The 26888-nt window shown below is 40.9% G+C and overlaps 1 protein-coding gene across 1 annotated transcript in view; it reads left to right on the top strand.

The window, feature by feature from the left end:
• The window catches only part of gk5 (glycerol kinase 5), a 34013-nt gene extending 8694 nt beyond the window's left edge, over window positions 1-25319 (top strand). Inside the window, 17 exon segments of the mRNA XM_034105199.2 lie at window positions 367-460; window positions 1296-1371; window positions 1474-1567; window positions 2371-2451; window positions 2453-2503; window positions 4200-4275; window positions 4586-4647; window positions 4741-4814; window positions 5307-5367; window positions 5627-5753; window positions 7019-7123; window positions 8657-8751; window positions 9642-9745; window positions 9832-9891; window positions 13291-13424; window positions 21738-21894; window positions 22730-25319. Of these exon segments, the coding sequence (XP_033961090.1) occupies window positions 367-460; window positions 1296-1371; window positions 1474-1567; window positions 2371-2451; window positions 2453-2503; window positions 4200-4275; window positions 4586-4647; window positions 4741-4814; window positions 5307-5367; window positions 5627-5753; window positions 7019-7123; window positions 8657-8751; window positions 9642-9745; window positions 9832-9891; window positions 13291-13424; window positions 21738-21894; window positions 22730-22751 (1473 nt within the window). The 3' untranslated portion in view covers window positions 22752-25319.
• The last annotated feature ends 1569 nt before the right edge of the window (window positions 25320-26888 follow it).

Here is a 26888-nt window from a genome sequence, read left to right as displayed (position 1 = left end):
TGTAGTTGTCTTGTGATCTTTATTTATGTTAGTTGATTTTTTTTCATTTACTTTCTATTATGTTTCATTGCATCAGTCTCTACATTCAACACATACACACACTTGTACTAGATTATAATAAGGCTGATCTATATGTTTCCTTTGCAAAGTCCTTCAGTTTTCTACATGTATGCACAAAAGTACTACTTATTCAGATATATTGTACATCTTTAATAGTATTTTGACATTTATTTTTGTACTTTTATACTCATTCTATTTATGTTTCTTGATTTTTGTATTTCAATTTTTTTTTACTTTGTTTATATTATTCACTAATACAACAAAGCGTTTTAAACCGAATATTTTTTGTTCCGATTGTGGATTCAGGTGGTTCCCTTGTATCCAGAGGTAGGACATGTGGAAATGGACCCAGAAGCAATATGGGAAGGGTTTATCACTGTGGTCAAGGGAGCTGTGCAAGGTACAGTTTCAATGTCCTGTTGCTACACATACTAAGGAGATAGACTGGATGTGATTCATTTTACATGTTAATATCTGCAATACGTATTTGGTAAATATGTTGCTAACCAAATACATGTTAAATGAATGAAACGTTATTTATAGAGCGCTTTTCATAAACAAAATGTAACATGAAGTGCTTCACAGACAAAAGAAAATACTACCCCTCCCCTTCCAATCAATTGATGATTAATAATAACACGTCATATCAACTGAACTTAATTTATATAGAAGTTAATAAAACAAGACTAAATAAAACAACATTTAAAAATGTGTAAACACTACCACTCTCACGTCCTCTGGTATGCTGGTAGTCTCAGCTATATGTAGTATTTTTTTTCCAAAGAGAGCAAATAAAGCGAAAGGCTGGCAAACATTCACTGAATTGCCGGTTCCTCGAGTCCAACCGACATGGCTACTGTTCAATACAATCAAATAAGCCTCCCTGCAATAAATAACATCCTTAATAAGGGTATCCTGTCCTTTAATTGAATGGATCACAGTGTACAAGATTACATATTGAAATGTGAAAGGCTGCTCACAACCAACCAGACGCTTTAAGCTGGCCGGTTTTTCCAAAGTTGAAGAGCTGACTGAAGTAATTATTAGGCATTGTTCAGGAATGTATTAAACCCAGAACACTTCACCATTTATTTACCCAATTCACCCAACCTATTTATGTACAGGGTGTACTTGTCTCTGTTCTTAGAAAGCACACAATAATCCCTGTGCGTCAGTTCCTATTCCCTATTCCCCAGCGCAACTCTTTTAATGATTGTTTTGCTCTGCTCATGTAGATGCAGGAGTCCACATGCGTCAAATAGAGGCCCTGGGCATCTCCACTCAAAGAGCCACTTTCACAACATGGGACCGGTGAATAATCATGATACATCCAATTACATCCAATAAAGCCGGTTTCACTTTTAAAGGACAACTGCTGTAAAACACATGTTCCTTTCACTTTCACTTTCACAGGAGAACGGGAATTCCTTTCCACAACTTCATCAGCTGGCAGGATCAGAGAGCTGCAGATTTGGTGAAGTCCTGGAACAGATCCTGCACAATGACGGTGAGTCTTAAGCCTACACACCAAAGTGCCTCACTAGTATATAGTATACTCAAATGCGTACTCTATATATTTGAAAAACTCAACAGCAATGTCTCTTTCAAAGAACCATGACAAGATGACCTATAATCCACATAACTTGTTGAAATCAGATTCATTTAGGAACCTTTTTTCTTTCTAGCAAAATATACCTGCTAACAGTAAAACTACTCCGTAGGATGCATACACGTACTAGTGGACTAGTGCTGTGTCTCCATTTGCGTACTTCTGTACTTAGATCAGCTATTTTGAGTGCATGAAGTTGAATGTGGATCAGTATCCCCCGTCTCACACTCAACGATCGCCATGTTAGCCAATCAAAGTGGCACAACCAACCACAACTTCAGTTGCTCAGGTGAACGCAGCTACAGGGGTGCACATCACTTGTTTGCCCTGGTTCTCAAAGGAGCACCTGGAGATGTTGCTTGGTGCTCATCCTTAAAATGAAATAAACCGTAACTTTTGAGGAGGTCTTGACTTTATTTGTGGAATAATACTATACTATAAATACAATACTAGTGTGGAAAGGAGGCCACTGTTAATTTAAATAGGTTAAATGAGCAGTCTGTAATGATTTGCAACAATGCTAGCTAGCTGTAGCTATGTACGAAGGACAATAAAAAGCCTTGAAACTTGAACCGTGCATTTAAGGAGACTTTTAAACTATTTGAATGCAGCCTTGATAAAAACAATGTGACAGCATCAGTGCTGATAATCAGGTTCCTTTGCTATGTATGCAATGCCATTTCTATCTCTGACAACTGCAGGCCATCCAGGGCGTGATGAAGGTGCTCTACTTCTTCACTAGACAGAAACGCTTGCTGTCAGCAAGTCGTCTCGTCTTCTCCCCCTCAACATGTAACCTTCCGCCTCGTCTGGGCCCTCACACACTACAAGCAGGTGTGTGTGTGTGTGTGTGTGTGTGTGTGTGTGTGTGTGTGTGTGTGTGTGTGTGTGTGTGTGTGTGTTTGTGTGTGTGTGTGTGTGTGTGTGTGTGTGTGGTGTGTGTGTGTGTGTGTGTGTGTGTGTGTGTGTGTGTGTGTGTGTGTTGTGTGTGTGTGTGTGTGTGTGTTGTGTGTGTGTGTGTGTGTGTTTTTTGTTGTAGGTGTTGGTGGCAACCCTCTCCGCGTCGGCATTAGAGTGAGGGGAGCACTAGAACAAGTTGAGCTATTTTAGTGGAGCCTCCCAAACTGGCTCAAACCCGGTCACCTTTAAAAAAAGGAACCAAGAGACTCTATTACTCAATGCTTTGCTTTTGATTTCAATTGATTATGTGCATGTCATGTGGTGCCAAAATATTTCTTACCTTGCACTTGATTGAGGACATACTCCCCCAAAACAGCTGATATTCCAGGAACTCCTCACACACCTTGTCCTGTTCCTCCGGCCCATGGAGAGGTAGTAGTTCCTGAAATCTAAAAAGAGCACCATGTGTAAAGAACTGATTAATGTATTCAATCAAAGTATTGAAATCCTGGAAAATGTTGAAACCCTTACCTGTCCTATATGGGTAGGTGCTGGGGGGAAAGGATTATTTCGAAAGAACGATTAATCGGGCGATGTGGTGTGTGTGTGTGGTGTGGTGTGTGTCTGTGTGTGTGTTATCCCAGGTGTGTGTGTGTGTGTTATGTGTGTGTGTGTGTGTTGTGTGTGTGTGTGTGTGTGTTGTGTGTGTAGTGTGTGTGTGTGTGTGTGTGGTGTGTGTGTGTGTGTGTGTGTGTGTGTGTGTGTGTTTTTTGTTGTAGGTGTTGGTGGCAACCCTCTCCGCGTCGGCATTAGAGTGAGGGAGCACTAGAACAAGTTGAGCTATTTAGTGAGCCTCCCAAACTGGCTCAAACCGGTCACCTTTAAAAAAGGAACCAAGAGACTCTATTACTCAAATGCTTTGCTTTGATTTCAATTGATTATGTGCATGTCATGTGGTGCCAAATATTTCTTACCTTGCACTTGATTGAGGACATACTCCCCCAAAACAGCTGATATTCCAGGAACTCCTCACACACCTTGTCCTGTTCCTCCCCGGCCCATGGAAAGGTAGTAGTTCCTGAAATCTAAAAAAGAGCACCATGTGTACGAGAACCTGATTAATGTATTCAATCAAAGTATTGAAATCCTGGAAAATGTTGAAACACTTACCTGTCTATTAGTGCTGGGGGGAAGGATTATTTCGAAAACGATTAATCGGGCGATTATGTGTGTGTGGTGTGGTGGGTGTGTGTGTGTGTGTGTGTGTGTGTGGTGGTGTTGTGTGTGTGTGTGTGTGTGTGTGTGTGTGTGTGTGGTGTGTGTGGTGTGTGTGTGTGTGTGTGTGTGTGTGTGTGTGTGTGTGTGTGTGTGTGTGATGTGTGTGTGTGTGGTGTTGGTGTGTGTGTGTGTGTGTGTGTGTGTGTGTGTGTGTGAAGAGCTGACAGTTGAATCCCAGTGACTGACAGAACATCAAACTTAGAGCCAGCCTCCTTACTTGTTTGTGTCAAAAGAGATTCATATAAAAAGCAAAAGAAGCATTCCAGCACACAGGGGAGCGGCTGGATTATATTATCAGTCCTTCCTCGTTCTTTATTTCTTTCACCCTCATCATATTTCGTTCCTCTTCCAGGTTCGTCAGGCGGCAGCTAAAGGCAACTGCTGCTTTGGAACAATCGACACCTGGCTGCTGTTCAAACTCACCAAAGGTGTGTGCGGCGTGTGAAGTGCAGCACATATGAATGTTGTGTTTTGACATTTCTCATAAGAACAGTACAGTCAGTCATCTATAATTGTGGATTGTATTTCCATTGAACCTAGAACAGGACGTTAAATCCTCAACTGAATGTTCTTTGTTCCAAATCCTATTGCATCACTGATTGTCCTAACATTTTGTATTGAACTCCTGTGGGAAAGGAGGGGTTGGTAAAAAGGCCTTGGAGCATGAATACGTTTGTTTGTACCTTTTTTGAAGAGCGATTATGTGATGTGTCACCTGTGACAATTATGATGTTTCAGGGAAAGTCCACGCCACAGATTACTCCAATGCCAGTTCTACAGGAATCTTCGACGCCTACCAGGTGTGATGTTTGTCAAGTTTGTTTACTGTTTATTTCTGTTTTGGTGTGAGGTTTAAATATTCACATCCTTTATCTTATATACCTTTTTCACAGATGTGTTGGAGTGGCTTTCTCAGCTCTATGATTTCTATACCTCTCTCTATTTTCCCCAAAGTAGAAAACACTAGGTGAGTTAAGCATTACCTCCGAAGAGACCCTATTGTGCTTCCTGTAGTGTGGTCTATAGGTGTGTGTGCATGTAAATGGTCTGCAGGCTGAAAGGCTACAAATACTCATACAAGACATGTTTTCAAGAATTACAAATAAAACACAAACTCAAAATCTTTGTATAAACAAAAAAAAGCAAACAATAATCAAACTCAATAATCCCAGACATTTTGTAATCTATTATTGACCATAAAAATGATTAATTTACAAAAGGCTGAAAAAACAAATATATAAAGTTCTTCAACTCAAAATAAACGTTCACATTCCACCCATAGAGTAAAGTCTGATTGTTTAGTTTTTCATTGGAAAAAAAGAACATTTCTGTTTGCGCAAGAGTCAGCATATTGTACTAAATACAATGTATGGAAATGTCCACTATCAAAAGGATATCTGTTTGTGATCAGTAAAACATTATTAAGATTGAGTTGTCTCTGCTCTCCTCATGCTTCCAGCTATGACTTTGGATTCACAGACCCGTCCATATTCGGGCTGCCCATCCCCATCATGTCCGTGGTGAGTGGCTAAGGTCACTAAGTGTAATTAGAAACATTTATTACAACATTTGCATTCCAGTTACGCCAGCGTGTCCAAGTTCATGGCATATGTTGTGAAATGGAACTGATGCCAAGTTATTGGTAATCATCAGCACAGGTTTCCTGAGGGCAAACGCATGACAACTCCTGCTGGAGACGGGCCCTGCTTTCTGTAACAGTGAGGCCTTAGATCTAAACATTTTCTTTTAACAACATACTCATGTGACGTCTCTATATAGATAGCGGACCAGCAGGCAGCCATGTTTGGAGAGTGCTGCTTTGATGTTGGTGATGTCAAGATCACCATGGGAACCGGCACCTTCTTGGACATCAACACCGGGAATACACCACATACATCGTCAGCAGGTGAAGCAAAATATATTCACAACATTATTTATCCCATCTACTCCAGAGCAAGGACAAACTGTTGGAATGGTCCCTCTGTGTTTTAAGTATTGTACCTTTTGGGTTAAGTTATTGGATCTTCTTAGTTTACAATATATACTTATGGAGGAATAACATTTAATTTGTCCCTGAGCCTCCGGATAGTTCAGTGGTTAGAGCTGACGGCCATATGCAGTGTCCGCTGCCAAGTACACGAGTTCTACTTCTGAGCCCGCAGAACGTTCCAGGCAGTGTCCTCCCCTCTATCTCCCCCTTTCAACACTATCTCCAATAAATGCACTCTCTGGCCCAAAAAATATACAGTAATATACTTTTGTTAAGGGCATATTTTTCTATTTAAACTATTGAATTGTTCTCAGGGAATTCATTACAGTTTGATATGATTATGAATGTGTGTACCGGGTAACTGCTCAGGTATTACCTTCGGCGTGCGCCCTCATACCAAAATGCCAATTTCCCTGTAAAATGTTAAAGTGATGCCAGAAAACAATATTTCTGCTCATCAAAAACGGTATGATTACGATGAAAATGGTGTGAAACAGACGGTCGCACGGCAGTGACAGCTTTGTTTTTTTGCTTTGCTCCGACGTCGCGATGTTTTGAGTTTGCAGCACCATCTTGTATACAGGCGTCATGTTCTTGCGAGAATTGATATATCTTATACAAGATCAGCGCCACAGTATTTCCCTCATACTATATTTGTATAGAAAGAAAACCCTTATACATACGCATACGATACGCATACATACGATACGCAGCACGTGTCTGTGTGGATAACTACTGTAGGTGTATGTAGTATCTCTGTCTGTTTTGAGATGAGCAGACCTGCGGATCATTTGGCTGCTGGTAAAAGCTCCTGAACAATGAAGAATTAAGAAACCTTATCTGTGAGAAGCCGACCAAACGACAGACTTGATTCCACCTTTCAGCTGTACTTTGTTGATGTTTTGATTGAGGAAACCCCTATTGGCAGAAAACCACATATTGTGAGTTAAAGAGAAGTATGTCCTTTCTGTCCTGTTATATGTATCCCTTTTGTTTATATACGTATGAACACAAAATACTTTAAGTTCATTTAAATTCAAAAAGAAAGCAACGTCAGGCCCTTACAGCTGCACTTTCATGGGGAAAAGAATAATAATAATTCCCACAAATTCAAACGGGTCCTCCTAAAGTTGTCAGTGTCTGAATGTATCCATACCGACAAAGCCATTGTGTGTCCCCAGGTCTGTATCCTCTGGTGGGATGGAAGATCGGCTCAGAGGTGGTGTACCTGGCCGAGGGCAATGCAGCGGACACGGGCACCGCCATCAAATGGGCTCAGGAGCTGGGTGAGACACCTGATTAGTATTTATTTCATGTTATCTGCAAGGAGTTATGGTCAGTAGTTCAAACTTATTTTAATTGTATTATTATTATTTTTGTGTACGTTTATATTCAATTCATTTTGATTCACAAACAGTTTAAAACACACATACACTCATAAGACATGATAGAGACATGTGATATATAAGAAGCTTTAGGAAAGGGACACGAAACACAGGGAATGACTAGGTACCATCATATTTTTCTGTGTTTGTAGTAGAATTGTCTATTAAATAGTATTCTAATTTATTCAGAATTAGTTTATTGTGCATTCTTTAGATACTCTATTGATATACATCCTTTCTACTTTTAAAGTATTTATATGTACTGTTTATTTGTATTTTGGTCTATTCTTAACTTGTGTTAACGACTTGTTAACTTTCTGCTGCAGTGACAAAACAGTTTGAGGCGTATAAAGTGTGTCTGATTTCATGTAATGGGATCCAAATAGAAACATAAACAACTAATACTAAGACCTAATAAACACCTCAGATATATGCCAAAGGGAAACTAGTGGTACAAACCTAATGCATTTCAGAGTAGAGCAACATGTGTACAATTACCCAGTGATTACGTGTAGTCAAGCTCTGACTTATTTAATAACAGCTGCTGCTTTCAACCATTTTTAAAGAACGATGAACACGTTTATATTGTTTAATGAATTTGTCCATACATGAGGACAAAAACACAATGCTGGAATCATCGAAATCAGCCTGGGGGGGCGCCAGAAGCTTCAGGGGAGGCGCAGCGTGAGAAAAAAGACGAGTAAAGTGTCACTGGCACACTTTTGGCTGTCTGTGGAGACCGAGTTCCCCCACCTCGCCAACAAGGCTGTGAAGGTGCTCATTCCCTTCACCTCCACCCGGGGGCGGGCTGGCCATCTGTGTGTTCTGGAGAATCACAGAACGGCTGGTCGTCAGCGGGCCGGTGGCGGCTGGCTCGGTTCGCTGACGGCCGGCACCCCTTTATTTTTTCTGTTTTTAAACGGCATCATTTAGTTGCGCTGACGGGCGACCGAGGTCCGTTCAGCGGGCCGTTTCCACGCAGCGAGGCCCCCCCCCACTTTGATCAAAAGCAAGTACCGGTCAAGGCTGCAGCCAGAGGATGCCTGTGTGCACCAAAGACGCAGACTCATTGTTCCCACTACAGTAGGGCTGAGTGTAATGAGGAGGCGTTCAGTGTGTTGCCGGAGCATAGAAGGATTTATCCACCATGTTGAAAATGTTAAAAAAAAAAATCTCTCACTGGACCTCTTTGAAATGCAATTGAATACCCCTGCATTATAGCAACAACAATAATAATAATAATAATAGCAATAATAATTGGGAAGGGGGGGCGCGGTAGTTCTTATGCTCTCCTTCCCACACTTTGAAAACCCCTGATCTAAATGATCCACGTTTGAGAGAAAATCTTCCTTACACTGAATATATTAGCGTGTGACAGATTCAGAGGGTGTGTGTGTGTGTGTGTGTGTGTGTGTGTGTGTGTGTGTGTTGCAGAGCTCTTCTCTGACGTCCAGGAGACCAGCGACATGGCTTACAGTGTCAGTGACTCAGACGGAGTGTGCTTCGTTCCCTCCTTCAACGGCCTGCAGGTAGACTATTGTGTGATAATGTCAAATACAAATCTATGTACTTTTATAAACATAGTGTGTACAAATGACAGCAATAAAGCAAAACAACACATGTACTTACAGTAGCATTTATAGATTTGAACTGATATGAGCATGGATCTATTTTTGTTTTGTCTTTCTGTAACATGGTTATGTGTCTCTTTTTTTCCTTTGCCCTCCATTGTGAACTGGCCCTTGTAAGTCCTGGATGTTCATAGCTTGTATCCATGTCATGACATAATCAAGTGTTCTTGCACCATGTAAAGCAGTTCACTGCACTCTCTATGACCAGAGGCTCATTTCACTTTGAAGGTCCAATAGGTAACATTTCCACATACTGTACACATGTCTAGAAAAACCCGTGTTATATATTTTGTTGTAAGTTGTGTAGTTACTTTTCCCCAAATGTTCTAAACTATTTTAAAAGCTGAATTCATAAAGTGATTTTTATAAGGATTTTAGATCCTGGTGGTTTCTTTCTAACTATATATTTTAACCAGATGAAGGATTGTAGTCTTAAACCTGCTAAGCCATTTAAGCGCCAGCCAGATAGGACTGGAGACACACTGGTTTTCTTTAGCGTCATACTGCTTTAGTTAGTGTTTTACCGGTTTGAATGACCGCACAGGAGGAGACCTCTGAGGACAATTCGGCTTCCTGTAAAATCCTCCTGACAAGAGTCCTTCATTGTAACCGACGCTACTTCACAACGCCACCTAACTCTGTTCCTCTGGTTTGATTGAGACGGCAGAAAACGACTTATTGTGTGTTTAATGCAGAGACCCTAGGACCATTTTGATTTTCTTTTTGTACTTACCAGGTCAGTTTTTCACTTTTAGAAATGTAACATTTGTGTATAAATGTATCCAAAGGCTCCTCTGAATGACCCCAAAGCCTGCGCCTCCCTCATGGGCCTCAAACCCTCCACCACTAAGAGTCATCTGATCCGAGCCATTCTGGAGTCTGTGGCCTTCAGGTGAGAAACTTTGAAGAGATTGTTTTACCGTTCGTTCTCTTCATGCGTATCGATATTACTCCTCATGCGCTTCTTATTCTTTACAGGAACAAGCAGCTCTATGACACAACCCTGAGGGAAACTCATATCCCCATCACAAAGATCAGGTGCACTTTCTTTCCCTGATGTTCTAATTCATATATATTCTTATAAATATCCAGACATTGGATTTGGAATGTGAATAAAAATGAAATTAATATCCCAAATAAATGAAATATAAAAACTATTTTACCACTTTATCCAAACCAATGCGGTATGCAGTGTTGGGAAAGTTCACTTTCTACATGAACTAGTTCAGTTCACAGTTCACACATTTTAAAATGAACTAGTTCAGTTCATAGTTCATAATTCAAAATGTTGAACTAAAGTTCATGGTTTCAAAAATGAACTAATTTATAGTTCATAGTTCTTTTTTCAATACGTTGCTGCGAGCTATTATTTGTCTCCTGTACGATGTTAATGGGCCATTTCAATGTTTACAATATCCTCAGAGGGCCGTACAAGTTATTGACCTCTGCTTAAAAAAACTAAAATCACAGCCCATTCATTTCATTCTGTGCAAAGAAAAAGCAACCTCTTCATCCAGATATCTCACCATGACTCGCGTATGCATGCACGTGCAGGGTGTGGCGTGACCACCAACACAGAAAGATATGGACACAAGATGTGTGCAAATGTATTTAGTTTCCTATCCATGTGAACATGGTTTAAGTGGGTGGGGGGGGCCTAACCTCCTCTAGAGGGGTCCGGGGGGCATGCTCCCCTGGGAAGATTTGTTGCACTTTGAGAGCAACATTAGGAGATCTATGGACACATCTCTCAACACCCAAACACAACTGTAAGCAGATTTTCTTTTAATTTATGGATATTTGACAAATCACTCCCCTTTGAAACTGTATTCTTCTTTATTAATAACTGTCATATAGTATTTTATACCTGTTTACTTTATTCTCTTGTTTTTTTTATAACTATAATGATCATATAAAGATGTGCCTTTACCTCACTGGTTGTAGAAAACGCTTCTTATATTTGTTAGCATAGCTAGCTAACCAGATGCTAATGATAACAACACAGTTATTGACTGTCTGATCAGTATGACAGATGAGCAGATCGCCACTGGGCTTTCAACTAAAGACACAGACACGCAGAAACTGCGGCATGTGTATGGACTTATCGGTACTGCAATTTCTGAAGTGCTGGAGTGGCGTTCTGGTGCTCTCCGTCAGAACTGCACCCCTGTCAGTCGAGACATATACCACGTGATGACACGTTAGGCTCGTGTTGTGTTCAAGGACCCTGACTTTGGCCAGGAAAAACAGGCACTCGCTTGTTTAATTAATTTTTTTGCGGTCTAGATTTCTTTCATTTTTTTATTTTTTGCGTGTGTTTATAAATTACCTCGAGGGCCGTACCACATTGTCTCGCGGGCCGTATAAGGTTCCCCACCCCTGCCGTAGAGTCTCACTCTGAGCGAGTGCTGCTGCAGCTGCTCTCGGCTTCGTCCATACTAATTCATTCATTCATTCAATGCTCGCCGGTTCCGCGGTTCCACATTGTTTGTTGTGAGGAGTCTGATATATTTAGTATATTTATATTTTAGTGCGACAGCCAGGGGTGACAGGCGCGTACGCGTCACAGGCAGCTTGCTGTTGCCAGATTGGGTGGTTTTCCGCATTATTTTGAAGCCTGTTTACGGTGTGTTTTAACTGGGTTTTCGGCTGAAAGGCATATGAAATCTGGCACACTTTTGAACGCCGTTATAATACAGTGCTGAGAATGAACGCACTTTTGAACGCCGTTATACAGCGCTGAGAATGAACGCGTTCTCAATTACGTTCATCTAGCGGAAATACAGTACGTTCAGTTCACGTTCGCCCAAAATATGAACGCGTTCATGAACGATCGTTCATTGAACGCGTTCAGGTACATCACTGGCGGTATGATACAGTATGTGACGTATAACAATGGAGGTAATGTCCATGTACTGTCGATATTTTAAAAGTCATGTCGTTATATCAACTGATCATGTAAAAATGATCGAGGTCATGTCGATATCCTGAAAATAATCATTCTTGTCCATATCGTACAATAAGTCGGTAACTTAAAAACCCTTGACGTCATGTCTATATATCGTACGATAAGTCAATCGCGTTAGCTACCCAGGTCATGTCCGTATTTCGATGGATAAATCAATTAAAATTAATGAATGCGGTAAAGTACTTAAAGCGGACCTTTCATTTCAATCTTTATTTCGAACAGATACAAAAAAACCATCATTTATATCATGTAAAAATACTCAAGGACATAATATTGACTCAGAACAAGAACGTCTATGCAATGCCAAAGTCTAATGTTTACACAACCTGCTGTTTATTCTGGCCTCATGTTGGCTGAAGTGCTGGAGACATTCCTATGCCAACAAACATGCATGTAAACATAACGCTCAATGAAGAGGGTTAGGTCCATATGATGTTTATAACGTATTTATAACACGATAGTGTAAAAATGTCCATATATGGTACGATAGTCAACGTTAAAAGGTTTGCAGTCATGTTGATTCATCATATGATACAAGTCAATTCATCTAGAAATGAGTGGGGTAATGTTCAAATATCAAGACAAGTTGATAACATAAAAAATGTATTGTACGATCATTTATACAATAAATATAATAAAGCTACACGACCAAATCAATAAAGAAAGAAGACTCATGCTCTTTAAACAAACATGTGTGCAATCCTCAAGTCTTGAGCTGCCGTCACATGATCAGTGTTATAACAGACGTTGCTGTTGTTTTCCTATGAAGAGAGCATGTTGAACATTTCCAAGAAATGTCACAGAGAGGCGCTCTCAAAGTTCAATCTATTTGAACTTTGACCTTTTGACATGCAACCAGCCAGATAACAGCTGTAGGAAGTGGCTCAAGCTAGCAGGGGAGGAGGATGCCAAAGGAAAGGAGAAAGGAGAAACTAGCGGAGATAACCGTGGAACATGTGAAGGCAGCTTAACAGTAGGTACATCCTGCTGTTAATTCTGGCCACGTGTTGGTTAGGGTTGGATTATCTTTTACATTTCTTACATTCTTATGTAAACAAGCACGTAAATACAACAGGCAGTATATACTACAGGTCAGCAAAGATCAAGATCATGTCCAGATAACATATATATGATAACATAAAGGTAACATATAGTCGATGTCATAAAAATGGTCAAGGGCATTCATGGTCATTAAGGGATAAAGCTATTCTTGTGGCAGGCCTATGCACAGGGGTTTACCTCCCATAGTGGTCCCACAACATTTTAATATTCCAGCTTACGGTGCAATATCTGATATAGTGTCTGGATTTCAGCCAGGAAACTGGGCCTAACAGAGTGGACTCTCGTGTGCTCTGCTAATGCAGTCCAGCTTTATTGCCAATGCATTACGGGGTGTATATTTCTCTGATGCCGTTACAGTAAAGTGAGTTGCAGTGTAATTGAGTGTGCCATGTTATTTCCGGTCCCAGGGTGGATGGCGGCGTTTCCACCAACAACTTCGTCATGCAGCTGACTGCAGACCTGTTTGGCAGAAAGGTATCCCGACCCCACCACTACGAAATGTCGTGCTTAGGGGCCGCTTTCGTCGCTGGACTTGGAGTCGGTACGCAAACACACACACTCACACACTCACACATAACATATCCATTGTGCTGTAGGCTTTTTAAGCTGTTTGTTGTCTTCCCATCAACTGCAACAATAAGATGTTTTATACTAAGTGTATTATGTAAGACAACAGTACAATGTGACCTTAGAAAAGAAGGAACCAAGATATTTAGGATCAGAAATGTGTCCTCTGCTCAGAGATTTTATTCATAGGAAAACCTGCCTTTCATTAAGCTTTTTAGTTTTTAAGTAACATTGTAATCCTGCTACAAATACCCAATATTTAGAAACAGTGATCTGATTACGTATTTGTTCACGTAACTGTAATACAGTTCCCTTTTTGTAGGGATTGCCACACACTTTAATACAATACATTTTCAATACACACAATTCAAACACAACATTTAGCCTTCATTCTGAGTTTAAAAAAATCAAGTTAAAATGAAATGAACATATCTTGATGTATTATCACAGATCACCATTTCCATTTTTTTTATGATGACACCAGATGCAATAGATTTAACCTCTTAAGCCCTGAGCCTGTTTTTCAGGTTTCAGGCTCGAAAATGCCACTAACACAACAAAGACTATATCTTCACTTCTAAAAGGGGTAAATTAATAATCTTTTCTCTCAAAGCAAGGTTACATCTGTGAGTTGGATGTAGAAGTGTCAGAATCAATATAGATGTTTTTATTTTAAAGTATATTCAGATGGAACACAGTAAAAACATGTAAATTCTAATGTCCGCCTAAAAAAAATCCATTACTTATAGTGAAAACAACCCTTGAATGATGGGCTAGTAGATTAAAAGCTTTAGGAATCCAAACTATAACATATAATAAGTACCCTGTATCAAGATTGATGCAAAACAAGTGAAATTTGACCTTTTTAGAGAGGTTTAGAAAAATAAAGTCCAAGCAGACTCACCTCTGGGTAATTTGGGAACCATCAGTTCCATTTGAACTTTTTCACTGTAAAAATCATTTTATTACTTTGAATTATCACTATAGGTATTCATTCCATCCAAATACAACTGTTGTGAAAACAAACCCCGAAAAAAACATAGGCCTACTCTGTTATCCTCTTACAGTGAGCCTCTGAATTAGCCCTGAGCGAAAAATGCTAACCTATTACTGCACCGAAAATCACTCCTAGCTCCCTTATTACTTATCCTAGCTGCACATCCAACACATTGTTTATGATCATAAAGACACAGAATCTAACGGTGCCCACCTCAACACTGAAAGATACAAACTCGCGACGTTATCAACAAAAACGTACATCAAAACAAGTGGCGCTAGCGCTAATGCGCTAGGCTAACATGGCTCACCTTCCTCTTTGTCTGGTCTAAACTGGTCTTCAATGGCATTAAAACGATAAAAACGATGATATAGTTAATCCATAGGTTAATATCCAATGTGGCTGTTTCCCCTTTGAAATGTTCTGATAATCTATAAGCAATAAAACTGCAATTCCGTTATCTGCTGTCCGCTCTGGGTCCTGCAATTCCTGCTTCCTTACGTAGTAAACAATAAGTAAAGTCTGCTGCGTAATGTACTTAAGCTGGCTGGCATTCTTTATACTTTACGCAGGACCACATCTCTGGAACCCATTGGTCGATTTGGGTGATTTAAACTTTTTTCTTAACCATTACATCCAATAGAATTGATGGGCAGTTCCCAAATCCACGTAAACATTACCATTGCGGACGTAATAGAGAAGCAAACTAAACATATCTGAAAGTACAAGCCTGGACGGCAAAACGTTATACCCAGTATATTGCCATAAATATGATGATGGATTATCAGTAAACATTTCTACGTGACACAAAGACATTGGATTAACCTTGAGCGGCGTTTTTATTCCGTTGAACACAACTTTTGATCACAAATCAAAAAAGGTAAGACGTAATTATTGTAATATTTTTGAAACCGGATGTTGTTTACTTTCTCTTTTCTGGCTGATAGCTCCAGGAATTCGAGGTCGTACAGTGATGATATTACATGTGTGGAATCTGTGGAGTCTCAGCTTTAAATCGTATATATCTTGTTTGTGCAGTTAAGATAGTAATAAGGGCATTTCTACCGTGAGTTCTGTGTAAAAAAGCGTTAGCATTTTTTCGCTCAATGCTAATTCAAAGGTTTGGTATTACTCGTGTTTTTTTTTTTGCTAACAATTGTTCTTATTGTCAGTTAGCGGAGTTCCTTACCTTTAAAAGGGTATGAGACATTAATAGTTTCATAAATGTTAAGAAACCCTGAGACATAGTCTCGTAAAAAAACGGTGGGAGGGGTCCACTGGGGGGACCTTCGGGCTTAAGAGGTTAAATAATACTTATCATTCATTGGAAGAAGTGACAATTGTTTTTTCCTTTTGAATGACTTAGTATGAAACCATTCATTTTTGTGGCAATAAGATGGAACTACCCCTTATTTCGACATAAAACCATTTAGGAAAACGGGTCAAATTCTACCCGAGGACAACAGAAATGTTAATTTGAAACATTTGCATTCCTGCATTTCTGTTAGTTTTGTGAAGCTGTGTGTCTTAAAGGTCACATGTCATGGCCATTTCCACTGATCATAATTCCATTGTTGAGGTCTACTAGAATAGATTTATACTGTGCAATTTTCCGAACTCACATTGGTTTCGCATACAGCATCTCTGTAAACTACGTGTATTCACTCTCTCCACTAAACGGCTCGTTGCAGCTCTTGCCCCCCCCTCCCTGTGAGCCCAGTGTGCTCCGATTGGTCGGGACGTTGTGAATCGCGCTAAGCTCCGTGGAGGTGTGATTTCCTTGTTTAGCGATACACAGCGAAACTCACCCTGAGCACACACAAAGTCACAGCCGAAGTCAAAACAATAAGTGTGGCTTGATATTGAGTAAGAAAAAGGTTGATAAACGCTGTGAGAATGGGTCTGCAGAGAGAATTTCGCCGTGATCCCAACTGTCTGTTATCAGCCTGCAGCCAGGGAGGAGAGATCAGCAGAGCTGCATGCACTGAGTGTGTGAGGAAGTCCGTGGATTGGTCCATTTGGACCAATCAGCGGGGGCTTAACGTAACGGCTCCGCGGACGTCACGTAACGGCTCCGCGAATTGGTCCATTTCGTTCCGGGACGACATGACATCAGATGTTCCCGGAAGAATCAAATGGACAGTGACGTATCTCCAACGAGGCGTTTTGGGGAGGTATTTTCTGTTTTAGAGTTTTATTCCCTACATCAGGGGTGCCCAACCTTTTTTGAACCGAGGGCTACTTTTAAAGTTGCCAGTCTGCCGAGATCTACCAATCAAAATAGAGAGGCGTAGCCATTACTGATAGCCTACTGCCAGGTAAATACACACTTCTACTTGTATAAAACTGACCTTCGTACGATGAATACTTCATAAAATACTGCAGATCCTTTATCTTTCCTCTTTCTAATCTACACACATACAAGTATTTAACTGAAGTTACACAACAGTGTTGTTGATACAGAGTTGGAGTTTATCCACACGTCACTACAGTGGGTAATGTTTTCAAGAAACATTGAACAGTGAACATAAGACACAGGGAAAAAATAAAAGACTCTGAACCCTTTCTTTGTCATTATATACAAATAGTGTTGCTACAAAAGTATAAATTAGGCTTACTAATAAGACAACTCAGATCTGAAGCTACTCAGGAATCTGCTGCCAAAGTGCAATAAAAAAGACAAAATTAATAGAATCAAACCCTTTTTTTGTGTTGCATTTTAGTAGAGTATAAAAAGAAATGCCTTTAAAATAGGATGCAAGCAACACTAGTTTCTTAACCTGAATTGATAATAGACTATAATCAATTTAAACAGAACAGATCTTAATGTTTGCATTATTATACCATTTTGTACAATAATTATAATGAATAAGTTCAAACAAACTAAAACTTACAGCTGATTAATAACGATATCTAACTTGAGTTTGTATTGTATCAAAAACCTGTTGAAATACTACTGTTATTTTTTACTGTCCCCCAAAAGCGCGTCAGTAGCCTCCAGGAATGCTTCTTTCACAACTTCGCCGTCTTTGAAAGACTTCATGTGTTTCGCAAGAACGTGACTGACACGATAACATGCTCTGGTAGCAGCCTTGCTCTTGTTGTTGGGCCTGGTGAAAATGGACTGCTGTGCATTTAGCTGTCCTTTGAGGCCCCTCTCCTTTTGGGAGCGTAGAATTAGGAGGGAAATCCGTCTCGTAACGTGCACTGTTTTGAAATGCCGCTCCTAAATTACCCTTCTTCGATAAAGCCACGCTCGCATTGCAGATGAGACAGATGGACTTTGAATTGGAATATATACAAAAATAATCATCCTCCCACTCGGAGTGACAATGATATATTTTGGGCTTTTTTGCTTCTGCCATTGCGGTCTTGTGTGTGTGCGGACTGTCACTCCTGTTGACACGGACAACGTCAGCGAACTAGTGCCCACTGCCCACAAGTCACGCCCCGACACATGGGGTCACGCCGGCCAATCACAAAGCTTTGATGCGTTCAAGTGCATTATTCTGGCACAGGAAGATTATGTTATAGGACAGGGGTGCCCAACCAGTCTATCGACTGACATTAACGATAAAACTGAATATTGTTGTTCTATTTTTAGACACATCTCGCGATCGACTGGGAATCTCCTAGATCTCCCAGATCGACTGGTTGGGCACCCCTGCCCTACATGGTGTACTTTGAGGTTGTTGACTCTGCAGACCGTTTACATGCATAAACACCTTCATAACACACAAGGGGACGGGCAATAACCGGAAAAGCATGACATGTCACTTTTAAAGAGACAAGCAAACACAAAGAAAATCAGCCCTGTCAAGCACAAGACACACAAGCTTCAATATTACTCTTTACCTTCGCTATTTATATCCCAGCACGTGGCTGAGACATTGAGTTGCATTTGAAAAGTTCCGATCAAAAGTTCTATTTTGACTTCGGCAGCGGCAAAAGAAGCCGACTGAAATGCTGCTCCGTTACGTAACCTATTTTCCATTTAATTATTCACATTATGTAATTAGATTGTTATACATTAGTCAGCACGTAATCAAATCAAACACAGGAGATGAATTTGTTCCCGTTGATTTCCAACGGGCTAGAAGCGGGTGGCTGAATAATAATGTGATGTGTGTTTGAGAACAATGAGTTTGAAGTGGATCAGTGAGGAACAGTGTTGGGCAAGTTACTTCCAAAATGTAATATATTACATATTACTTATTACTCTCTTTTGAAAGTAATAAGTTACATTACAAAATTACTGTCTCTGAAATGTAATGAGTTACACTACTTTAGTTACTTTTCTAGTTACTTTCACCAAAATAACCGCAAAAGAATGGCTAGGTATTTTAAATGCTAAAATGTAGTTTAGTGCAGCTCATTATACATCCAGTGAAGGGCGATGTGGTATAGCATAACAACTGTGTAGGCCTAACAACTTGTATAACACGGGTTAGTTGAATACTCGATTCTGATTGTAAATTCTTAACATGTGACACGTTGTTAATACAGTCGTACAGACCACTGTCAAGGACTATAATGAAGGTTGCTAAGGAGGATCAAGAAAGAGAAAGGAAAAGAGGTTAAAAGACGGAGTGCTGGACGTCAGATAAACCACCAGAAGAAGGCAGACAGGAAGTAAACACTAACAGGACACGGAATGGGCTCTGTAGTGTGTTTAGTATGTGGCCGTGTGCAGGCCTGGTTCCAGAACAAAATGACTCAGGGTGAATCTGAGGTTACAGGGGGCGCAGCAGTAGCAGGTTTACATGAGCAATAGTGGCCGGCAACAGCAATGAAAAATAGCATTGATGGTCCCCAATGAACAGATTATGGCATTTGTTATGTTTTGAAACCAAGCAAGTGAGAACATTTCAAGTGAGTTAAAAGTGCAATCCTGTAATATTTCATACAGTCCAAAGTGGACTGTGGCACAACAGCTTCAAAACTGTACTGATAAAACAAATGAGAACATATTGTAAATCAAGGCAAATATTATTTGAACCAGCTGATGGTTTGAAATGGCAAACATTGAAAAGCAAAAGTATTATTAAAACCATGTAGCCTACTAAACATCACCTTGGTCCCATCATATACTCTGGGAAGAGAGTATTTACTGTTCTTGAAAACTGGATCACATCATCATGTGAGGTTGACTTTGTGTGATCATTTCAGCTGCAACATTAGCTTGTTGATAAACTTGGGATATGAGATATTTGTGTAGCCATTCGTGGTGAAGGCATCTGTGCTATTGTATGCATTATTTTTGACCCAACATTTCTACAGGCAGGCAGAATATGGCACTATTTTCACATATTCTAGCCCTTGTCTATTTGTATACCACGAGCTGCAAAATGACCACCTAACCCCACTGTACAGGCGGGTACTTGTTTAGATATACCTGGGCAGGCTCTGTTTCGCCGTGGTGTCCTGGCTGGCACCTGCGGGCCGCAGAGAGGCGGCGTAGTTTCGGGCAACGAAGAGTGCTGCTCCGGGGTTGAGGGCGGCGAGTCAGGCGGGAGTAAGCTAGTGTCCACAACGGAGGGTAACGTGATGTCCCCATCCGACCCGTTGCTACGGTCTGCAGTAGATGCAGTGTTGCTGGCGTTTAGTGATGGTTGCTTTAACCATTTTCGTATAAATGATTATCCACAGATGTGTGTCACTGCTGTGGAAGGACTTTGGAAATGATGCACGCGCAGCGGAGCAGGTCACGCGCAGCTGACACAATTTGTTGTTAGTATTTTTCGCTCCGTTCTCTTTGTGGAATAGAGGGTGCATAACATTCAACTGCCCCGAAGATCCCGACGCGAAGCCTGAAGGGTAAACACCAGGTTTACTAATCTACCCGCACAATGTGTCTGGTGTCGGAATGTCTCGCTATGTTAGTACATTGTTAAAAAACAAAACACCATTTAATTTCGGGTTAAAATGTGTTGTAACTGCGTTACTGAGCATTGTAACGGGTAATATATTACCCACATTTCATTAGTAATGCGTTACATTACTTCGTTACAGCAAAAAGTAATATATTACTGTAACTGCGTTACTTTTGTAACGCGTTACACCCAACACTGGTGAGGAATATGTTGAATAAATAAAAGATCGGCAAACACAATGAGTTTCTTTTGCCAAGCATGTTATGTGTTTATAGGCAGGCTAGGGGAGTAACGAGTTACATGTTTCGGGATTACATAATCAGGATACTAAAACATGTAACTGTATTCCCTTAGTTACATTGAAAAAAGACTAAATCAGATTACTGTTACATTTCTAAAATAGGGAATAACTAGCGGCATTACAATGTTAGTAAAAACCTAAAAAGATCATCTAGTGTTTGTTGTAAAGGATCAGATGTTATCTCTTCTCTGTGAGCTGTACTGTTCTGTAGGCTAATACTTTAAGTGTGAATATATCTGCTTTATGCTTTTCACTTTCTTTGCTTCACTTGTTCTGTTTTTAATTCAGTAGGTGAACCTATGTTCATAAAATAGTGTGTGTGAGATTAAAGGTGGGGTAGGTAATTTTGGAGAAACCGGCTCGAGATCGCTAGAATTTGAAAATAAACAGCCGGAGACAATCTTCCACTTCCTCCCAGAGCCCCTCCTCCAACACACGAACGCGCACATGACCAATGAGGGCACGAGATAAGTTTGTGCACAGATGGAAGGCTGACAGGCAGGTAGGCCATCCAGTTACTTTAGCCGGGCCGGCTCAGATGATTGGTCGTGCTTTTTACAGTACTACGGCTTCCACAGATGACGTTTTTTTAAGATATTCATTGCTATCGGGATGTTAAGAGCATTCCATGGAATATAACAAAAAGTGTTTCTCAAGCCGGTTTCTCAAACTTGCCTACCCCACCTTTAACTGTGTGTAAAACGGACTAAAACGGGGCTCAGATTTTATTTCTGCTTTTTTAAACTGTAGTATGTGCTCATTGTATAGACTGCTGCCTGGAAGGAAAGACAGCTTTTCCTATAGATACAATCATTTCTGATCCCAAATATCTTGGTTTCTACTTTTCTAAAGTCACATTGTTCAGTTTACACTTTGGTAAAAAACATCTTATTGGTATGTATTTTCCCTTGGATTTATTGGCATTGCATTTGATATTGAGTTCATCCAAAAGTAACAGAAAGTCATCGGATTGCGTATTATATGTTGGTACTCAGCTTACTGATTAAAGTTACCCTCCCAACCCTGTGTATAGGCCTTCATCTGTTGTACACAGGTCCTTTTGTAAGTGTTTGTGTTATTTGCTAAGTCCCCCTCTGTTCTCTGTGCTCCCTGCAGGCTATTGGAGCAGCAGAGAGGAGCTGAAGAAGCTGCAAAGAGCTGACGATGCGTTCCTGCCCAAAGGGGTTCCCAACGGCAGTGCCTCCAGCCCGAGTCGGGAGTACATCCCCGTCATCCAGAGCTGGGAGAAGGCTCTCAGGCGCTCCACAAACTGGTACAAGCCGTGACCCGGACACACACATGGAGAGGGCGGTCCAGAGTCTGAACAAGTAGGATATCCATACATGACTTTAGACTCCAATTTAATTTAATTAAAGGTTTACACATCGTGAGATCGGTGCGAAAAGGCCTCCACACAACCCACCAACACAAAAATCTGAAATAGTCCGTCTTTTATTTTGAAAGATAAGAACGCAGGAAGGGTTTTGCCTACAGACGTGAAAGCCTTTATTGTGAAAGGTGAAAAAGCAAGAAGGGGTCTGGATTCTTGGTTCTGATTATGGAGCCTCTGTGCTGTTGCTTTGACTTTGAAAGACGAACTCTATTCACCTGCGAGTGTTGCTGCTATATCTTTGTTGTTGGAACTCAAAGCTCTAGCAGCCATCAGCTGTGTCTCCAATCTAATTGAACACAACAATGCGGAATACTCGCCTGTGAATATTGGCTTTTATTGTGAAAGGTGAGAACGCAAGGAGGCCTTCCTGGTTCTGACCTCCGTGTTGTTGCTTTATTAATATACTCAACCCTTTTCAGACAACGTGATTGGTTAATGCCATTATGTGTGGCTCCAAAACATTGTACATCATCGCAGTGTAATGTTCTATTAAAACAACGGTTTAAACAATATATAGAGTGAAAAGTGTGTGAAGGCCTTTTAGTATTGAACAATACAAAGAAAGTAGACCTAAATGATGTGGTGGCTGCTGTGCGACCTTTAACAGCAGCCACTCGAGGGCGATGACAGAACATGTGTTCCTACTTGAATATGAAACACAGCTGACGGTCTTCCTCTCATCACACTGGGACACTGATGTCTGTGTCGTCGGCAGGGTCCCGGGACAGGACGAGTGACCCCCGCCTCCACTTGTGCTCCTCATTAAGAAGTGTACTGGATTCCCTCTCTCCATGGGAACCTTCTCCTTGTACTCCTCACCTCAAGCCACTGGTGCCTCTTTATATTGCAGTTGTTTTATCAAGCTTGGATAATATGTGTACATGCTGACTGCCACATGGGGGCGCTAATGACTCTGTCTTGTAGCTGTTTCTTTTATGAACAGCCATAACAACAACATGCCACACAATATGGATTGGAATCACATTCACACATGATGCTCACTTATTGGAAGCAGGCATTTAGAATGAAGAAAAACACTTATTAGTTAAAAATCCCTTTTCCTTCTTGTCTTCACAGCATTTAGGCTTTGTTGATCGATAACTAGTCAACTATAAATGACTTTAAACAACTTATTTAAATATCTCAAAAGCGTACAAATGAACTAATATGATTACCATTTATCAGCTTCTCAAATGTGAGCATGTTCTGATTACTGTGACGGTAAACTGAATTCGTTTTAGTTGTGGACCAAACGAGACATTTGAGGGTTTCTTCTTGGGCTTTGAGAAATAGTAATCAACATTTATCACCATTTTCTGATAGATTATAAGCAATGGAAAAACGTGCAGCTCTACAAGACATGTACAATGTTAGTGTCACTAGAAGAAACCTCCACATGTCCTTAAATCAGAAGCAGCTTCATTTGTACCTTTATACATTCTAGCTGCTCGCTTTACACAGTACTTGAACTTATATTTTATCTAAAACTATGTTTATACGTGATGATGATATTGTTGAAATGTGACTGGAACAAAATCTAATTGTCTGTGCTTCGCCCTGTGGAGGGAAATCCCGCAGGCTTTTACTACTCACACGGGAAAGGAAACGTGTTTTGCAAGATGTGGCCGTTAGAGGGATCTGATTAGAAAATGTAGCTTTGCTGTAGTAGCAATGTCTCACACAGACATATTAAATGAAAGGCTCATGGGTAGTTCAAATTAACTGGGGGATATCAAATATTAACTTGCTTAAAACATAAAATAGAATACATTACATGTCATTTTTACATAAAGTGTATTTCTTGTCAATCCATGTTTGTAACCCCTTATTTTCAGGTATTATTGTGTTTAATGCTGAGTTCCTCCCCGGGGGGAAGCCGTGTTGATGTCATGTGATGTTTTCACTCAAGTCTTTAACTTGACCTGATGAACTAAGATGACAAAGTTACACATTCTAATCGTCTTATAGAATAAAAATGCTAACAAATAACTCAACTGTAAACTGTGAATCTTTTACTTGTACTTGCTTGGTGTCGTTAAATGTGTGTGCCTTTCCTGACGATGTCATATCAAAGGTGGTCGACACGGGCAAACGGGTTACTGTAAGGGAACCTTCTGTGCGGCGATGCAGTGGGAGTCACCGACTCACGAAGGAGACACGGGGCGAGCACGAGTTCTGATGTCAAACACTGAGATTTATTACAAGCATCGGCCGGAGAATCACATCACAGGTCACACAGTCAAAGGGTCTGACTGCGCGGTGGGTTGCCATGTCAACTCTGATCAGCCTCGTATCTTGGTAGCCCTTTTAACCAGTTTACAGAGAGTCAAGTCCACATGTTGGGGAAGGCATCTGTGAACACCTGGAGGCACTGAATCACTCATCTGACTCTATGGCTCTGTGACCGAGGGTTTACCGCTCATAAGCTGAGACTTAACACACTTAGGGTTCGGTCGTAAAACGTCAACACGCCGAAAGGTCAAATATCTTAAGTAAAGCCAAAATGATTCCCTCACAGCTACAATGTCCCAACATACTCATATCAGGAGAAACGCGCTGCAGCTTCTAAAACGAGACGAATACAAAACTGTGCCAAAATACATGCAACTGAAGGAACATCTCCACCAACTCAACTCGTGCACAGAGCTCCTAAAAGCGCTGCGAGGAGCTCAAGTACTACTCTCGTGTTTTATGACGTCGAGTTAGCCTGTTTCGTCATTCTACGTGTTTTTTCTGTTTATTTGAAGATATCATTGATTTGCCTACGTTGCCTACGTTGGCTACGTTGGCTACGTTGGCTAGCTACCTTACAGCAGATCTGCAATAATATCAGAAGGTCAAATAATATTGTAAACATTTTTGTTATGTTTCCAGTAACAGTTGGCCAACTTTATAATCCCAAACATCAACAAGCGGTCCCAGCTGTGTGCATCACTGTTTAGTGTCCCCTGGTTTCCGTTGTGTTTTCAGCTTCTTGCAGCGTTTTGTTTATGCAGCGCTTTTAGCTAGCGCTTGTGCACGTGTTGTCAAGTTGGTGAAGATGGTTCTTCCTTTGTGTTTTGGCACATTGGTATTTTTTTATTTGCATCGTCTTTTGAACTACAGTGGGTTTCTCCTGATGGAAGTCTTGCCAGGCATTTGCCCCCTGTCGGCCACCACACTTACCTCTTCCAAAGCCTTGTTATGCCAAGTGGTACTATGCATAATGCAGAAAATGAATGTCATGCCCATGCTGCTGGTGAATAACACACATGTTGTTACTGAAATCAAAGTACTTTGTAGTAATAAAACAACGTGACTGATGAGCAGTGTCTTGTCCTGATTTGAGTGCGTGTGTACACGGGGAGCAGGTGCTGCCTAAAAGGTGTCACCTCCACATGGACTCTGGGGACATGGTGCTGTCCGTGGGGGAATTATCAGGCTGTTGGATGCGTGTCGCCATCGCTTCCCATTGATGTGGCCGACCTCACTGCGAGGGTTGCTATGGTAGCTTGCCGATGGACTGAGAACAAATGGGGTGTGTTTTCCTGCTTATGGTGAAGGGGTGCTAATTGAGTGCACAGAAAGGGGGTTTCCTACCAAACAAAGGGAGGATTGTGCGCCTGTCCCCCTCAGAGGAAGAGCCAAAGTTTTGTACATCACACAGCAACAGTATCCCCCCCCCCCCCCCCCCCCCCAAACACTGGGAGGGTTATTTCAAAAATGTAATCTGTTACGATAACTAAATATAATCAGTAACCTATTCTAAATGCAATGCCAATAAAACCAAGAGAAAGGAATAACAATAAGTGTTTGTTTTTTTACTTAAGTGTGTGTACAAATGTAACCTTAGAAAAGAAGAAACCAAGATATTTCATATAAAAGATGTAGTAACAGTAATAGATTACAAATATTGTTTAAGCGTAATACATTAATCAAAAGCATACACTGTATTTTTGTTTTACACATCTGGTGTCCACCTACTGCATTTAAAATAAAGAAGAATGAAAGTAGCCAAAATATAATCCATAATCCATTTCAAAATGTATTGTAACACTAATCCTGCTGGTTATCTCTATTTATTTCAATGCAATAGTAATACTTTTTAAAAAAAGAAAAAATGTAACTAATCGAACACAGTTACCTTTTTTTGTATCCTGATTACGTAATCTCGTTACACACTGAAAATGTTTATTTAAATGTAGGCCAATTATGTCATAAATTGAACCTTATATTTATTACTTTAACTTAATAATATTGCTTTCACCCAACCTGACAGTTATTTGAAATCTGTTGACAAAATGCATTTAATTAAAGTTAACGCTTCCGTGTTTTCAGTGTAATCTCGTTCCATGTGATCCGTTACTCCCCAGGCCTGAACACTTCCTCTCCTCTGTAGCTGTCACTCTCAGCGTGCTCACTCCTGTGTGAGCTGGGCCTGGGCCTGCAGTGCGATGCCTTCAGAGAGAGATGTGCCAGAGTAAGTGAGACGGACAGGCCTGGCCCATGAATCAGTGCTGCCTGCTCTCACACTAATCAGGAAGATGGGAATGTGTGTGTGTGCTGGTATCGTGCCGCATTGTGTGAGTTGTGGTGGACCCTGCCTTGCCACAAATTCAATCTGACAGCAGGAACTGGATGCACTGCGACCACTACTCCAGTCCCCCTCCCCCATAGGAGCTGAACCCTGCACCAGGGCTCGTTATGTAACTCCCCTCACTCGCTGCTACACACTGGGACTGTTCGCTGGAGTGTCGGGGTTGGAAGTTAAGCTCGTGCCCCCCCCCACCGAGCCTCTCCGCTCGTCCATGTCAGACGTTGGCACGAGACACTTGGATAGAACACAGGGAAGCTCATATTACAACACTGGGAATAACACATGCTAACCTTGCTTC

The sequence above is a fragment of the Pseudochaenichthys georgianus genome, chromosome 17 (assembly GCF_902827115.2).
Source record: "Pseudochaenichthys georgianus chromosome 17, fPseGeo1.2, whole genome shotgun sequence".
Classification (NCBI taxonomy): Eukaryota; Metazoa; Chordata; class Actinopteri; order Perciformes; family Channichthyidae; genus Pseudochaenichthys; species Pseudochaenichthys georgianus.
The sequence above is the reverse complement of the archived record's forward strand: the minus strand, read 5'-3'. Positions and strand labels throughout refer to the sequence as shown.